Here is a 17,103-nt window from a genome sequence, read left to right on the forward strand (position 1 = left end):
TAGAGGGGCCTCTGGTCATCTGGACTGGGTAGGTGAGTAGGGGCCACCCTCCGCTTGTAAATCCCAGTGGGATGTGCCTGGAAGCTTTCTTCCTACTGGAGAGGTCTGGCAGTGGATGGAGAACTGCTCGGCCCTGGCCTGCTTTACCTCAAGTGCCTCTGGGTCAGGGAGGTGGAAGGCTTGCAGCTGGGAGCTGCTACACAGCCCAAGTTAAAACACCAGCCACGGCGATGTTTCAGCACACGTTTATTGCTGCTCATTGTTTCCCTGCAGTGGATCAGAACAAAGGTCCCTATTGCACATCAACAGATCTTATTTTTGGCATCCTTAAAACAAAACAAAAAAAGATTGCACAAGACTTGTTAGCCCCCTTCCCCTAGCTGACTGCTGAACACACACGATATTCTTGCATGGAGGTGATGGCTGTGGTCTGCCCGGGAGCCACCACAATGCTTCCTGGGCATGGTGGGGCTGGTGTATCGATGCATTCCACCTTCAGGAGGAGCAAACCCCTTTGTGGGGGTGCCTTTTAGGTTAGCATACGGTGTGCGAGGCACCCGGGACTGGAAAACATGCCTGGATGATGTCTTTAGAGACTGTTTCTACTGCATGCAATGGATACTTGTGGCTGGATCTACTTTACCCATTGAACTGCCCCTCTGGGCTTTGGTCCGCAGGACTTGCTCAACTGCTGCTGAGTTTTTCTGGCCAGCCAGTAACAATCCAAGCCACACAGTGAGGATTTAAATGCAGGGAGTTTTTACAACTACAGTTGCACAGGGTGAAACAGAAAACCCAAACCTCAGAATGCAGGCGCGAGACCTGCCTCGGGATGGCACGTTCTGTGCCTCCTGTGTCAAATCCACACTTGCCTTTTTCTGGCTTTACTGGCTTGTGAGGGGAAAGCCTTGGACTTAGGAGCCCTGCTGTGGTCTGAGAAGCCTCCCAAGCTGTGGGCTTGTCAGGGGCTCAAGGTCACCATCCAGGCTTTCACGGTGTTTGGTGCAGGTGCAGGGACACCTGCCTGGACGGCTCCTGCTGTCCCATGTCCCTCGGGGCTGACGCAGAGAACAAGACGGGCTGGGTGCTGCAGGATTGTGCTTTCCCTCGCCAGGTGAGGCGGGGGGGCTGTGCTCTGAGCTGTGGGGATGCCGTGGGCTCTGCTGCAGCCCCGTTTGAGTGCAGCGGGAGGTGGCTGTTCCTTCGGGCAGCCTCTGGCCTGCATTCCCTGGCAGTGGTGCTCTGGAGACCCTGTGTGTGTCGACCAAATGAGACCGGGTCCGTGGGGCAGCAGAGGAAGGGACTTGTGCTGGGCCGGGCGGCGATCAGGGGAAGCTGAGGAGGAGGTTTCTCTGCTGCAGGATGGGTTGATGGGAAGCGGCGGGGGCTGGAAGCCCTCTCAGTACACCCAGGAGACAGGCACCCACTGTGGAGAGCTGCAGGCCTGCTCAAAGGCTTCCTCCAGCAGCTTGAGGCTTTCCTCCACCCCGTTGTTGACTATGGAGAGGTCAAAGTAGTGTGCGTAGCGGCTCCGGATGCTCTCGGAATCCTTACGGAGTTGCTGCAACGCCTCTGACTGCAAGGAACAGGAGAGCACGCTCAGGAGGCTGAGGAGGGGGATTCCCAGCCCAACAGGCAAATTCTGTCCCACCCCCAAAACAGCTCCAGCTGTTCCCAGCCTGAGCACAGAGCAGTGAACAGGCCAGGAGAGCTGTTGTGCAGCCCTGCGGGAGCATCAGTGGATTTGAATTGTGCTTTTATGCAATGCTGGGAGCATCAGGTTACCCGCTAGAGTGAGGTCAGCTCTGCTTAGCCCTGTATTTGTCTTCAAAGTGCCTTGTGGCAGCTCCCCAGGAGGAGGAGGTTCGCCTAGCAGCGGGCTGCTCATTGCTACAGCTCCCCAGCTTGAGGCCTGGGGCTGATTTAAAAGCAGGAGCTCTGCAAGACGATCCCTCCCTGCTGGCCTGTAAGCAGCACGGGCTGACAGCCCCAGCAGCCTCCCCATCCCGCTGCTGTCTCCCTGCAGCCTCTAACTGAGCAGTTTGCCTGGGTCACACGAGCCCTGCTAGGTGACATTTTGGCTCTTACTCCTGGAGGAAGCAGCTACCTGAGCTGCAGCAGCTGGCTATATATAGAGCAGTGCGTGCAGCAGCGGGGCTGGCCCTGCCCACTGCGGCAGGGATTAGTGCCTCTGCCTGGAGCCAGCACAGCCACGGGGCATGGGCTGGGGGGAGCGGGCTGCCCCCAGCGTGCAGTCTGACTGTGTAACACTGCATTTTAATGCCTGTGTGATGCTACAGAAATCTCCCCCTGCAGCCTGCTGCATGCTGTACAACCCCCAGCTAATGGTCTGGGCTGGTCCAGCCTCCAAGAGGTTCTGTGGGATTTCCTTTCCTCCCACTGCTCCCCATCTCCCTGCTGTGGTTAGCTCTGGGGGAGCCGCACGCAGTGGCTCGGCAGGGAGGCAGAGCTGCTCTCTGTCTCTGGGAAGCAGGCACACAGCCGCCAGCCCTGGGGTGCTCAGCACCGGGCGGGTTAACTGCAGCATCAGTGCTGCTTGGCCCTAATTTTGGAGGGATGAGCACAATGAGCCGAAGAATGGAACGCTGCTGTTTGCCTGTCCAATTTGCATAGCTGATGGCAGGAGAAGTGTTCCTGCTCTGCAGCACTGCTACAGCTGGAGCTGGTGCTGGGCTGTGCACCCAGCTACGTGCTAGTGGCTCGTGGTGCTGCAGGGCCGATGTGGGCTGGGGTCTGTACCTGGCAGTCAGCCTAAGGCTGCAGGAATCCCTCAATCTTATTCCTTAGCTCTGGGCTGATGAAGCCTCCCTGCTTCCCTGCACCACAAGGAAGATGCTGATCCTCCTTACAGAGCAGGGAGGAGAGCCCTGGGCTGCCACAAGGTTTCTGCTCCTCACCACCCCCTGCCCAGATGAGAGGAAACTCTGCAACTGCCACCATCACTCACCTCCTCTGCCTTGTCTGTCGGGGCGATGAAGACGATGAACGGGGAGAGCTCTGCTGTGCGGACGATCTTCAGGGTCTGTGGAGAGTGCAGCACGTGGTTACGGGGATGCCGTGGTGCCCATGATGCAGTCGTGGGCATCCATCCCCATCCCTGCAGAGCACCCTGCTCTGGGCTGGCTGTTGGACGTCGCTTCATGAAGCAGCACCCCCACGGCTGGTGTCTGACAGGGGACAGGGTCCCTGTCCCAGCCAGGCACATGCTGTACCCACATCTCGGGCATGGAAATGCCACCCCGATGCTCCCGGGCTTGGGGAAGGCTGGGCTGGTGGCAGCCAGCACGAGGGTGGTTCAATGCACGGCAATCCCCATCCCACCCCCTGTTCCCCTGCTCCCTACCTGGGGCTCGATGTCCAAGATAGCGACTTTGTCCTGCTGGTGGATCTTGTGCACTGTTTCAAACTTGGTGCCGAACATATTCCCCTGGTAGCTTCCAAACTCCAGGAACTCGTTGGCTGAGATGTCCCGGGTCATCTCCTCGGTGGAGACGAAGTAGTAATCCTTCCCGTCCTCCTCGTTCTTCTTCGGGGGGCGTGTGGTGTCTGGGGAGAGAGGGCAATGCCTGGCACATGCTGACCCCAGAAGGTCTGGGGAACTGACCTGGGGGGTTTCTGGTCCCTTTTTGAGCATGGGGCTAGGGCAAGGAAGAGCACAGAAGACCTGTGTACCTCCCATGAAGGTCAGAAGGTCCAGGCCCCCCTGCCCTGAGGAGGAGGTGAGGAACGTGCCACAGGGGGTGCCAGGGCAGGGCTGTGCTCCTCGCCCTGAGGAGTTACTTACGAGGAGCTGGGTACATGAACTTCTCGGGGTTGTTGCTGAGCAGAGCGTTCTTGATGTGGCTACGGCCCACCCCGCTGGCTCCTGCAGGGAAGGAAGGACGGAAGCTGGAGCCAGGCTCAGGAGGAGCCAGGGCCCCTCTGCAGCTCCACGTCTGATGGATGGTACCAGCACTCCCAGGACCCGCTTTCTGAGCAGGTCTGTGGTGTTCTCCAGCCTGGAGGAGGCTCTCCCTGAATCAGGTGCTCTTGCCTCCAGCAACCAGGACGATGTTTAAGAGCCAGAAACTCTCCCGAACCCACTCCACCCCAGCCCTGCAGTGCAGGTGGCAGCCTACATGCAGATGTCAGCCTGCCTGGGGACTGCTGCAGACATAGTAAACGCTCCCCAAAGCTCACAAGCTTTGAAGGGCAGCCCTGCCCCAGCCCACGTTCAGCCCCACAGCCCCCAGCACATGCAGCCCCTGCGCTGAGGACGCCTGGGGCAGGGCCTACCGATGAGCACCAGGGTCTTCCTCTTGAAGGCGGGCAGCCTCACCACCTCCTCGTAGGAAACCACGTCCAGCTGGTCAAAAACTGGAGCGGAAGAGAAACAAGACAGTCATTAGTGCCGGCCTGGCTACCACAGCTGGGCTGTGCGTGTGGGAGTACAGCCAGATCCTCTGGCAAAGCGAGGGGAGCGATCGAGATGGGGCGTTTCTGCCCAGAACAGTAGGACCCAGCAGCAGGGTGAGGAGGCAGCGGGAAGCTGCAGAGAGCTTGTTGCTCAGGGAGCTTTATTTATCTTGCTGATTTATGGCCCTGTTTGTTGTTGCTCGGAGCTACAGGTCGGGCCAGCAGCCAGCACGTCCTCAGCCCGCTGCTGGCCCAGGGCAGGCCGAGCACGGGTTAGCTCGGGGTTTACACAAGCAGCTGACAGGCACGCTCCGTGTCCCAACAGGACACTGACCTGGGGTTTTGTGGTCCCTTTTTGCTGTGACTGCTTCCTGAGGGCTGAGCAGCAGCAAAGCCGGCACCTGCCCCGTGTTTGACAGCCTGCAGAGTTTGGGGCTCACACTTACTTGAGCTGTGCTTGGCCAGGTATTTGTCTTTGCACTTCTTTTTCTTCCCAAAGGGGCTGCAGCTCGGGGCTTCGCTCTGACTGGACTGGGTGGTGCTTGCCACACGCCTGCCGAGAGAGGAGGACACCAGTGAGGCCCGGCTGCCACCCCGAGGCCCTGGGGAGCACTGGGATCGTCCCTCAGACACACAGGGGGCACCCACCCTGGGGTCTCACCCTACTCCTGCCAGCACAGCAGAGCTCCGTGCCCCAGCTGTGAGCTGGGGATGTGGCTCCCAGCCCCATGACCACGTCCATCCCCAGACTTGGGTTCCCTGACCAGGGACCTACCACTCCTGGAGCTCTGGGGAAGGGATGAGCCCCGCCGCCTCGGTGCCGGAGCCCTCCACGCGGCCCTGCCACCAGTTGCTGTCGTCCTTGTTGATGATCTGAATCACGTCACCGGTCTGGAACTTCAGCCCCGCTTCCTTGCAGGGGATCAGGCTGTCTTTTTTGGGGTCATAGTCAAACTGTGCCCTCATGAACATCTGGAAGAAAGAAAGGGCTGCAGTTGGCACGGCCGTGCCGGGCGGCTGAGCTTGGCCATATCCAGCTCCCAGCCCCACGCTGCATCGCCTGGCAGCAGCTGTGCAGCTGCTGAAGGACTGCGTGCCGGGCAGACCATGCTGTCCTTATTCCCCATCAAAACAATTTCCCCACAGCACATCCTCCAGCAGTGCTGCTATGACCTGCCAGAAGCACGGGGCCAGCGGGACACAAGCACGGGTCCCTCGCTGCCAGGAAAGCAGAGCACAGATCGGGCTGTGCCATGAGACCTCTTGGGAAGGAAGACGACAAACATGGAACAGCCTTCCAGGATCCTGCCACCTGCTCAGGACCAACACTTGCTTTGAAAGCACCCTGCGGTGCCAGGAAGGTGGGCACCGACACAAGCACGCAGGGGACACACAGCGGGAACTGCCTGGAGCCCTCTTCTCCAAGCCAGGCATAGCCAGGTCCCTCAAATTTTGGGAAGACCCCACCGACTGGGCATCACCCCCAGACAGACCAGGTATTACCAAAAGACATCAAATGGCCGGCTCCCGGTGCAGATTATTTGCCAGCCCCTTCCTGGGGCTGGAAGCTCAGGCACCAAGCAGGCTCCAGCAGAAGGAGCCTCGGTATTTAAGGTCAAAAACCTGCAGTTTATGTCGGGGTTGGAGGTGACCCTGAGAGACCTGAGCGCTCGGTGTTTCTCGTTAGGATCCTCCCAAGCAGAACTGCCACGAGAAGCCCTCGGCTGGCCTCGTGGTGGCTGACTGCCAGGCTGCAGGGCCAGCCCAGACTGGGCGCTGCTTTTGCCCAGGGCATCGCAGTGCTGGGATCTGCACCGTCACGCCGTGAGCTGAAGGGGATCGAGGGGACAGAGGAGGTGAAACGAAACCAGGAGTTACTCTGCTCTCAGCAGGGGGCTGCAGCCAGCACAGAGCTGGGCACCTCGGGAGCTGTTGGTCCTGGGGGCCTGGACGCATTGAGGGGAGGGCAACTGCTGCTGCTGGGAAGGAGTTTGTCCCCGTGTCCTTCCCTGAGCCCAGAGCCAGCCTCCGGTGGTTTGTCCTTTTTCTCAGAGGTAACTTCTCCCCGGCGCTGAGCTGGCCTGGCCGATTGGAGCTGGCTCAGTCAGGCCAGCGGGGACCCAGGACAGCAGGAAAGGGGAGACAGGGCCAGCACTTAATAAACAAGCACGTGCAAGGCTGGTAGAGCTGGAATGACGGCCGCAAGGGCTGAGAGAGAAATGGGGTGATTTTCACTCACCCCCATACTCAGAGACTTCAGCTCCTCTGCGGGAGGTCCTGCCCCCACCTCTCCCGAGCCCCTCTCCCCCTCCTGCCTGTCCACAGCGCAGGGGCTGTGCTGGGGTCAGCTCCAGCCCCGGGAGCAGCTCAGTGTGCCGGCCACCACGCTCAGACATCCTCCCCGAGGACCAGCCCTCCGCGTTACCCCAAGCATTTCGGCCAAAGCAGGACTCCAAAGGCAAAGCCAGCCAAGTGCCCATGCTGAGCGCACGCGTGCACCCTCCGCAGCGTGTCACCCCCTGCTCGGCAGCGGCAGCAGGAGCTGCCTTCCTCTCCCCCACTGCTTCCTTCCTCCCCCTGGCTCAGGGGCAGAGCTGCTCAGCAGTGCTGGGGCTGATGCAGCAGGCAGCAGTAACGGCCCGGCACGGCCGAGCGCCCCGTGCTGCACCTGGAGGCGCTGCCGTGAGCTGTAACGGGGACGTGGCTGCAAGGCTGTGTAACGGCAAGGCCTGGAGGTGGGCAGGAAGCTCTCGGGCTTCCTGGTGCACGCACACTGCTGCTTTCACATCGCTAAAGACTGTGCACAAGTAGGTGTGTGGCTGGGGAAACCCAGGCCTGTGTTCCTGCGTACACATCAGGTTAACTCATCTGCGGTGATGGAAGCACAGGGCAGCTCCCTTCGCCCTCCAGCAGCTCCTCCAGACCCCCTACCCTGCCCCAGGCCTCTCCCCAGTGTTGGTCCCTGGTGGTTTGCTCTGGTCCCACCCAGCCCCAGAGCCGTGTCACGACACAGCCCGCACTTACCTGGAGAGCAGGGAGGCGGCTTTGCTGGTTGGGAATGACTTTTATTGAGACCATGCCCTGGGTTTCTTTCTAGTGAACAAAGGAAGGGGAGAAAGAAAAGTTGGAGCAGGTGGGCCTGGAGGCAGCCCGGCAGCAGCAACCTGCACAGGGAGTGAGGACCCACAGAGGAAAGGCTCCTGTGTGCTCCCCGCTCTGCTAAGATTTGGGGAGGCCAGAGCCCAGGCAGAAATGGCTCTGCCGGGGATGGGCTAAGAGCTGCAGCAGCATAGCTTTGCCATGCTTATTCCACACCCAATGGGGACACTGACACCCGCACAAGGAGCTGGCTGTGGGCACTGCCCAGCATCACCAGAATGAGCACGGAGATCTGCTCCATCTCCAGCCCAGCTGTCCCAGGGAGGAGCATCCCATTCGGCCAGCATAAAGGAAACGCTTCCCTCCGTCTGTTCCCTCCGTGCTGGCCCCTTCTCAAGAGACAAAGACAAGCTCCCCAAGCAGCACATCCGTAGGCAAAGGGCTCAGTGCTGGGGAACAGCCCCGCCACACACAGATACCTACCAGCATCTTCTGCAGCTGGTCAACCGAGTGGTTGCTCACGCTCTGCCCATTGATTTCTATGATCTCATCACCCACGTGCAGGGAGCCTGCCAGCAACGGGAGAAACATGAAAATGCAGGAGCAGACAAAAGGCACCCACCAAACCCCAGCTAGGCAGCTCCAGCAGCCTCTGAGCCCCGGTGAGAGCTGTGCCCCGGGTACCATGGTGGTGTTTGCCTGGGCAGTGCTCGTGGAGCCACCCCTCACCTAACCCCAAGGCACAAGGGGAATGAATTCCACCCCCTCTGCCCAACGCACACTCTTTGTTCACGCTGAAGGTTATCAGGTTACTTTCCACTTTGTGTCTTTCCCTGCTTTAGACTGGTCAAAGCACCCGTTCCAGAGTTATTTAAACCCAACCCCAAGTACCTCACTTGGAGCCAAATGACAGCCTCTTTACAAAGCCCTTGAACACCAGCTTTCTTGACTTTATGTGTTTTAAATTTATACATGCAGCCAGATTATAGCCTCAGATATACTGCTATAAATCAGGCTCCGGCAGCATTATTGGAATGGCTTCTGTATTATCTTGGCAGGGGCGAGCTCAGACTTCCCACTTCGACCCCAGGCTGGAAAAGGGGCCTCATCTAAGCACAGAACATCTCATTTCCACACCCCCTTGGCAAGACCCAAACCTACAAAATGGCACCTATTAATTTCTTTTGGCACTTCGTTTTGGTCTGCAGAGCCAATCCCCAGCACGCCTGTCCTGCCTGTGCACTTCAGGAACGGGAAGAGCTTCCCCCCCAGCCTCTGGGGTACGATCCATCTCTAGTTACGGTCACCCCGTCATGAGAGGGAGACGGACGGCTCTCAGGTTCCATTTTGGGACAGCCCTTCCCCCAGCCCTGCATTTCTCCCTAAAGTCTCCAGCGCATTAACAACAACCCTGCAGAGAGATGGGCGAGTCCTGAGCTCCTGACATGCTCCTGGTGGAGGAAAGGACACAGATATCCATGCCACGGCGGGGCTGCCTGATCTCCGCATGGAAAGAAGCCAGCTGAGGTTGTGCCCCTGGTGCATGGCCTCTAGGAGGGCCTCGGCTGTCCCTTGCTGTTACCTTGTCTGTGAATCATGCCCCCGTGGAAGATCCTGGCCACCATGCAGCTCTGCTTGTCGTTCAGCTTCAGCGTGATTCCCTGGAAGACAGGAAAATCCGTGACTGCTGGCCGGAGGGGAGAGCCCCCGCGCTCCCAGCAACATTGGCTCCTCTTGGCACAGGCATCGCCTGCAGGTCTGGGGCAGGAGGCAGCATCCAGCACCCTCTTCTTGTGGCTGAGCTTCCCCCACATTCAGCCCACCAGCATGGCTCTGCCTGCCCCTCCACCCCGCTCGGTGCCACCGGGCTTTGGGGTCCTCACCATGGGCTCCTCTGTCACCTTCTCGAACTGCACCAGGCGTATCTTCCGCACCTCGCGGCCGTTGCTGTGGGAGGGACTGCCCAGAGTGGCCGAGCCGTTGGTGTAAATGTCCTCAGTCATGGCATTCGGGGCCTGGGTGACGGCCTGTCGGGGCAAAATACAGACCGGGGTTTAGGGGCTCCCCCTGCGTGGGGCTGAGCTACTCCCGTGGTCACGTTCCTGGGCGCAGGGTGGGGGTGAGACCCGTGAGCTGGAGGAGAGGACAGGAAGAGCAAGGGAAGAAAGACAGCAAAACAGCTTCCCCCTTGAAGATCAAGATCAGCAGTTTTCCAGCTTGGGAGACACAGGAGGCGAGAAAACTTTGGAAAAGTTACAGGTACAGAAGCCAGGAGTCCACAGCTGGTTGTCTTCTGCAGCAGCAGGTCCCGCACACCACTGACGTGTCGCAGCAGCGCGTGGCCCAAAGCCCACAAAAGCCCAGGGCAGCTTCACGGAGCGGTTTGGGCCTCACCCCTGAGAAACAGGGGCAGAACCGGGGCCAGGCTCTGCCCTTGCTCAGTTTGCAAGCTCAGCCTTTCCTCATCTGGGTCAACGGGCAACCAACACGCTGCAGGGCCACGTCCCCATCCAGGCACCGAAGGCAAAGTGCTCCCGAGCCAGCCAGAAGCTCCCTGCTCCCCTCCAGCACCCAGCTCCAGGCCAGCTGGGGCCGTCGGCACTGGGAAGAGGATTTCATAGATTTCATAGAGGATTTCAGCCCTGGGGAAATCTGTTCTTGGTCTGCAGCGGGCGCTGAGACAGGGGTCCCAGACAGGGACCTCCAGACATGCTCTGCCATGCCGCAGGGACACTGCAAAGGGAGCTGCTTCCCCCCAGGACTGGCCCCGCAGTGCTGGCCATGCCCTCAGCTCCCCACCAGCCATCCCAGCCCTGCTGAGCGAGTGGGTGGGAGGAAGAAGAGGAAGAAGGGAATGAACTTCTCCAGCCCTGCCTGAGGCCAAAGTGCCTGTGAGGTGACCTGAGTCAGCACAGATCACGTTTATCTCATTCATGCCTCGGGGAAGCATTACACCACGCAATCCCCGGCTCCAAACCCCCAGGCTCAGCAAAGCCCGGTGACCCAGGACACGGCACAGTCTGCTCCAGGGCTGGGAGTTCCCGTCCCCACCACCCCAGCCAGCTGAGCCTCCTGGCCCTGACCTTTGCTTTTTGCTGAGAGCTGGAGAAAACACCCAGGCCTCGACGCTGACACAGCACCAGTGTCACCCTGGTGACTCCTGGAGAGCGAGCCTCGTCACCGCACACTCGCTGCAGTGCCTCAGGAGGGCTCCAGTCACTCGGCGGCCGCTCTGAACCCAGCAGGGTCCTCTGGGGACCCCGGCAGCCCCCAGGTGACTGCACCGAGCGGTCGGTGCTTGGGGATGGGAAATGCCAAGCTCGTGATGGGGAGCTGGGGACGGCACACGCCAGCTCCAGTGCTGCACAGCAGGGCACTGGATGCAGGATGCACAGCTCCCGCTCGGTGCACGCGAGCTGTCTGGCCTCATCGCCTTCCCTGAGCCCTCCTCCCAGCAGCTGTCACGCTCCCGGCCAGCTTGGTGACCTCTGGAGGCTCTGCAGCGGTGCTGGCAGGGGGACAGCTCCTGCTACGTACACACGGCTCCGCAGGAAACATCTGTGCCTGCACGCTGCCAGCAGCCAGCCCTGCAGCCACAGACAGTTCCACACAGCCCCAGGGCTCGGCCACTTCTGCAACCAGGGCGAGGAGGTTTGGAGCTGAACCACACAGTGCTGGAGGACCCCAGGGCCTGGCACCCTGCCCCACGGTCAGCATCGCCCACCGGGGTGGCTCCTGCTGCTGTGCTGGGCTGCACGGCACCGGGGAAATCAAACATTAACCGGGCAGCTCATTTCCAGGCGGCTGAAGCAGCACTTGGGGAAGCGGCACCCTGGTGCAAAGGGCACGCCTGGTGGTTTGGTTCCTGGGCTCTCCTTGCTGTCCTCACCAAGGGACCTCGATATCGGGTGGCCTTGGAAGAGCACGTGGCGAGCACGTGGAGAAAGGTCGGGCGCTGCTGGCTTTGCCAAGAGGGCCCCCAAAGCACAGCAGCTCAGATGGAGGCAGGAGGGCAGAGGAAGCCCAGCGCCAGGATCCCCTGGGATTGCCCTCCCGGGGGGGATCCAGACACGCTCCACCAGCCATGGTGAGCAGCAAAACCCAGCTCCCTCCAGCAGCCATCCCCTCTCATCTGGCCATAATCCCTGGGGGCATACACAGGGAGGCTGGCACGGGTGCATCCTTGCCCTGGGGTGGCTCAACCCCATCCCGTGAGCACAGAGCAGAGGACGCCCTGAAACACGCTCTTGCCATGGGGTGGGGAAGAGCATCCCAACTGGAGGCACAGCCAGCTCCTTCCCTGCCAGCATATTTCTGTGCCAGGGAATGAGCAAGGACGGGGCCGTGCCAGCTGGCACACCCGGCATGGCTTCAGAGCCCTCCACGCGTCCTGCCCCATTGTCCCCACAGCAAGCCTGGGCATCGCCCTGCCCGCAGCCCTCCCCGGCCCATGTCCTGCATGTCCAGGTGCTGCCCGCACCTTTCTGCAGGGCCATCTGCTCTCCTGCTTGGTGCAGAGATGTCCTGGCCCAGCTGCCTCTCCTCCCACCCTGGAGCATCACCGCCGTGCAGCAGATGTGTGCACTGGGGTCTCAGTACAGCTTAAAAAAGATCAACATGTAAAAACAAAAGCAAACTAACAAAAAATAAAAAATAAAAAGAGCGTGGCTGTTGCTTTCAGGCCATGCAGGCTGGGCAGCAGTGGTCATGTGGCCATTTAGAAGTAATTCATCCTGCCTCCTGCCCGAGGCTACTCCCTGCTCAGGTCTACAATCACATGAGCAATCTCACCCAAGGCCTCAGCAATATGATCCAAGTTTAAAAAAAGAAAAAAAAGATTGAAACCAAACAGGATTACACTGCTGAAACCAGAAATAGGCACAGCCGTGCCACCAGGTCACAGGAGGAAGGGGAACAGAGAAGCAGGAGGGACAAGGGACACAAGTGGCTGTGGGACCAGTGCATGCCGCCAGCTCTGTGTGCCCTCGCGCAGAGCTCACTGGGAGCTGAGACTGAATAGGTTTAGATTTCCTAGGGAGCCCAGTCGGTTTTGCTGAGGCACCGTTTTCCCTCAAGGAAAGGCTGATGCAGCCTTCCAGATGTGTTTGCGAAGCCTGTCACCTCCAAGGGACAGCCAGTAACACTGTGACACCGATGGTGAGGTGGCCCGGCCGCTCCATTCCCCACCTTCAAAATGGCCTTTTCCCTGCGGCCGCTACGGACTGGAACAGCACAAAATAGGTTTAAGATTAAAGAGCTGAAACCAACCCCATCCACGTCATTTTGGTCAAACCCAGTTGTTTTGCTCTGCTCTCAACTACTGGTTTCACCCGTGGCCATTTCAGAACTGGGGACCGCAGCCTGGGCCTGCGCTGGAGCTGGCACTGCTTTGGTGCCACGAGACACCCCCTGGGGGACAGCATGCCGCCCCCTCCACACCCCAGCTCAAAAAAGTGCCCTTCTCTTCACCACCGGCCTGCCAGGGCTCAGATTTGCCCATTTTACAGCCGGGGAACTGAGTCACGGCCGATAAGGTGGCATGCCCAAGGTCACCCTGCAAGGCAGGAGCACCGCTGGCAGTAATGCCCACACCTCCTTGGCAAACCTGTATTTGCCAGCGAGGAGATAAGGGGCCAGGAAGGTACATAGTGGGGCCGAAGGGGAGAGGGCAGCGGCCTGCCTCACTTCTGCTTGTTTTCTGGCAATGACTCTGCTTCCACTTGTGAGGTTTTGCATGCCCTGCGGCCACGGGAGGAGCGCGGTGCGGTGCTTCCCAGCACGAGGTTCTGCCGGGGGCAGCGAGAAGAGGAACCTCTGCTGCTCTGTCTAATTTGGGCTGGGAAGCAGGACCCTGAACCTCTCCCAAGAGCTGCTGCGATGTCCCTGCCACTTTGCAGAGCCACCGTGGGCATGGCCAGCGCTGTCCATGCCTGCTCATGCTGCAGGGATGAGCACACAGCCGATGGGCAAGCTCAGGACACACAAACCAGCTGGGTGCTAGCCCTAGCGAGCACCTCCCAAAAGGCCCCACGCACAGCCCAGTTTGCCATCTCCCTCCCCATCCCTGCTGACACCAAGCCTCCGTGACAGCAGGGAGCTGCAGGCCAGCCCCTGCATCCTCCACGCCGCGCTGCCTTTGGCGATTTATCCCCGCTCCGCACGCGGCCAGGCAAGCAGAGGGATGGGAGAGCTCCTCGCAGCAGCTGCCCGACCCAAATGCTATTTGTTTTTATTTTTTGGAAGCACTCTGCTGGGGTTGAGCCATAAAAAACACAAACCACCAGCATGGGCCAGACCCGGGGAGCCTCTTTGGGTGATGCTCTAGCGTCCATCCGCCGGGATGGGCCAAGGGCAGCACCGGGGGGAAATCTCCTCCCTGCAAGCAAGCCCCGACCCCAAACTCGAGCCAGGGATCGGGGGGGGGGTTCTCAGAGCCGAGCAGCTCTGCTGGGAGACCTCCCCCCCGGGCTGCCCCAAACCGGGCACGGAGCCCCGGCGGGCAGGGAGCAGGGCAGGGAGCAGGGCAGGGAGCAGGGCAGGGAGCAGGGCAGGGGCTCACCTCGGGCTTGGCCCTGTTCTGCAGCAGGTGCTCCAGGTAGAGGTCGGAGAGCGCCGTCCTCATGCTGCCGCTGCCGCTGCTGCCGCCTCCGCTGCTGGATTTGAGCGTCATGCCGCCTCCCCACCGCGCTGCCAGCAGCCGCAGCCGGTTCCGCTGGCTCCAGCAGAGCGGCCCGGCCCCAATCCCAACCCCAACCCCAACCCCGGCCCCGCCGTCCCAAGCCGCCTCCAGCACCGCCGAGGGCCCCGCACGCTCCGCCCGTAGCGGGGCGGGGAGCTGAGGGGAGGCCGGGCCGGGAGGAGCCGCGGGGGCAGGACGGGGGAGGGCTCCTCCCGGGCCTCCCCGCTCTGCCTGCAGGTCACGGCCCTCCTGGGGCTGGGGTTGGGGCTCTCCGGGAGCCCCCCGAAAAGCCCCGGGGGTGGTTGGGGTTTGCCCGTGGGAGGCGCGGGGCCACGCGTGGGGCTGGGGGTGCCCGGGGGGTGCTGAGCTCCTCTTCCACACCGGGGGTCCCATGGGTTGGGGTCGTGGTCAGGATTGTGTTCAGGCTATAAGGACACGGAGAGCGGAGCCTCGGGTGAAGAATGAACTTTATTTCGGGGTGGGAAAACCATTCCAGGAGATTTTTTCCTTCTTTAAAATAAGCTGAAAGGAAGAAGAAAGTGGTTCTGTGCCTGGCCTTGCCACAGCACCTCTGGGTTCCTGCAGATTGGGGTTTTCTTTGAGCTGCACTCCGTGAAGGCTCCACACCTTTCTGTGCTGCTTCTCCGAGCTCCCCGGCTCACCTCAGTCCAAAGCTACCCTAAAAACACAGGGAGAAGGTGGCCGGCCAGCTTATACGGGTGGCCAGAGGTTCACCCACCCCCTGCCCCCTGGTGCTGGTGACAGCGGGCATTTCAGAGCAGTGACCCAGCAAGCACCGGCCCTAGAAAACCTGCCCCAGAGAAGGGGACAGCGGAGGGTGGGCGATGCACACATACGTGAGGCAGCAAAGGAGGAGCAGGACCAGCAGGGTGATGGGGAAGACGAAGAGGACTGCCCGTGGGATGTTGGCGTAGAGGTGAGACCACACGTCTCCCAGGTAGTCTGCCAGCCAGGACCGGCGGGCACCTGCAGGAGAGCCATGTCCTGGTGAAGGTGAGGAGGACACCAGGGAAACGCTAGGAACACCAGCGCCTTTTCTTCCTGGGTTGCAATGTTTTGGGGTTTGAGCGTGTTTTGAATAACCACCAAGTACTTACGTTGGATCAGCTGGTTGGAGCCTTCCCTCTCCCGTGTGTGAGGAGAGGCTTTGCCCGCATGATCCAAATATCTCCCCTGGTCTGCCACCAGCCTCCTCCTCAGCCTCACCCTGCCCAGCTGGGAGGAGGTGTCCTTGGAGAGATGCTGGGAGATGAGGGCGGTCAGCACAAGGAGCAGGAGGAGGACAGCGCGCAGGGCCATGGCCTCTTGCAGCTGCGCGATGATTTTCAGGCGGGCCTGGGGGCCCAGTCTTCGTCTGCGGGGCTCCCTGGGAAGCCTGCAAAATCAGGGTACAGTGAGAAAATAACGAACTAGGCTGGGGGCCTAGCAAAGTCCCCAGGTGCCTGACGACATGCAGCACAGAGCGAGGCCACCGTGCTCCAGGCAGCACACAGGCTCCAGGCGCTTGCACCCGCAGCCTGCGAAGCCGGTTGGTAACAACACAGGGTGGGAGGCAAGAAATCCGGAGAGCAAATTGAAGCCTTGCAGCCAGTTTTGGAAAAGGTAGTGGGAGGGAGAAGTGTGGCAGGAGGCAGCTGACAGACAGAAAAGGCAGCTCTGGTCACTCCCTCCTGCTTCCACACGGGGAAACTGAGGCAGGGGGAGAAATAATTTCTGCTTGGGCCACACTAGGAAGGGATTTGTGCTGCTTCAGCCCTTCCCCTGCACAGAAACGTCTGTGTCTCAGGGGAGGCTATGGTGCATCCCAGAGCTACGTCATGCCGGGAAGAAACAGCGTCTGGTCTCCATTGCCCACAGGATAAATGTCAAGGGACGCTGCCAGTAATGGATGCCGGGGCTTGGCAGGCCCTGACACAGGGCTCCTGCTCAGCACGGCCCCTTGGCTGCTTGCTGGGTGCTCCCTGTTGGGCAGCTTATGGTCCCAGCTCCTGCCTCAAGGCCAGCTCACGCCAGGCAGCGTCTGCTCACATCCGTGCCTGATTATTGTCAGAATGCAATTAAGCCAAAGGGTAATTGCAGCTCCTGCCTGGGGCTGTAATGTAATCACCGCCAGGGCCACAGCAAAGGCTCCTTGTACAGCAATGCGGAGCCAACGAGGTTTTCAGCCCTGCTTCAATCAAGCCATCAGCTTCTGATCTCCGCTGGGTGTGGGTTCCTGGATGGGTCACGCCGCCGGGCTGAGCTGCAGCACGTGTCCCTGCTTCCTCCTGGCACAGGCCGTGGAGGGGAGTGTCTGTGTGCACTACCATCCCCTGCCTGCTGCACCCGAGGGTGGACAGGATGGTGCCATGGGTGGGACACCCTGCGCTTGGCTTTCCTGCTCCCACGGGACACCGAGCCTGGCTGAGTGGTTGGGAAATCATTGGCTTGCCTGCACCCTGCTCACGGCTGCCAGGAGCTGGGCAGCCTGGAAAAAGGGTTGCCTGTGGGGAAGGCCGACCTCGAGCTCCGTTTTGTTTGGCCACGAGGACGTCCTGGTTCTCCAGACGCATCAGTAGCCTTGTTGTGGTTTCAGACTGAATCAGTGGCACCTAAACAGGCTCAGGTGCCAAACACTTCCCCAGTGACAGCCTTTCTGGCCTCCAGGAGAGACCAGGGAAGCGTTGTGGGACAGCCCAGCCCCTCTCCCCACCCTGGGACTCACAGCACAGGGTGCGGGCGGGCACAGGCTCTGCCGTGCCGCTGGTGACGATGCCGCTGCCGCCGCCGCCGCGGAGGAGATGTGTGCCCCCCGGCAGCCATGGCCCCCTCTGCCCACAGCACCCCGGGCCTTTCTGAGGTGGCCATCGTTCCGGAAGGTCAGATACTGGGCTGGGCGTGGGGCAGAA

General features: G+C 60.5%; 1 protein-coding gene and 1 long non-coding RNA gene across 2 annotated transcripts; both read right to left on the minus strand.

Moving 5' to 3' along the window:
* Window positions 1-229: 229 nt before the first annotated feature.
* MPP1 (MAGUK p55 scaffold protein 1) lies at window positions 230-14,326 on the minus strand. Its single transcript, XM_068697556.1, has 12 exons — window positions 14,075-14,326; window positions 9,399-9,542; window positions 9,098-9,176; window positions 7,999-8,084; window positions 7,441-7,509; window positions 5,192-5,388; window positions 4,863-4,969; window positions 4,297-4,377; window positions 3,806-3,886; window positions 3,365-3,567; window positions 2,969-3,043; window positions 230-1,576 (listed from the first exon to the last, which is right to left on the minus strand). The coding sequence occupies exons 1-12, from the start codon at window positions 14,183-14,185 to the stop codon at window positions 1,400-1,402; spliced, it is 1,410 nt and encodes a 469-aa protein (XP_068553657.1). The 5' UTR covers window positions 14,186-14,326; the 3' UTR covers window positions 230-1,399.
* Window positions 14,327-14,644: 318 nt separating this feature from the next.
* LOC137863936 (uncharacterized) lies at window positions 14,645-15,186 on the minus strand. The gene is made up of 2 exons (XR_011101230.1): window positions 15,052-15,186; window positions 14,645-14,873 (listed from the first exon to the last, which is right to left on the minus strand). It is a non-coding gene; the product is annotated as an uncharacterized lncRNA (long non-coding RNA).
* Window positions 15,187-17,103: the final 1,917 nt, after the last annotated feature.

Source organism: Anas acuta, chromosome 13 (assembly GCF_963932015.1).
Source record: "Anas acuta chromosome 13, bAnaAcu1.1, whole genome shotgun sequence".
In the NCBI taxonomy this organism is placed as follows: Eukaryota; Metazoa; Chordata; class Aves; order Anseriformes; family Anatidae; genus Anas; species Anas acuta.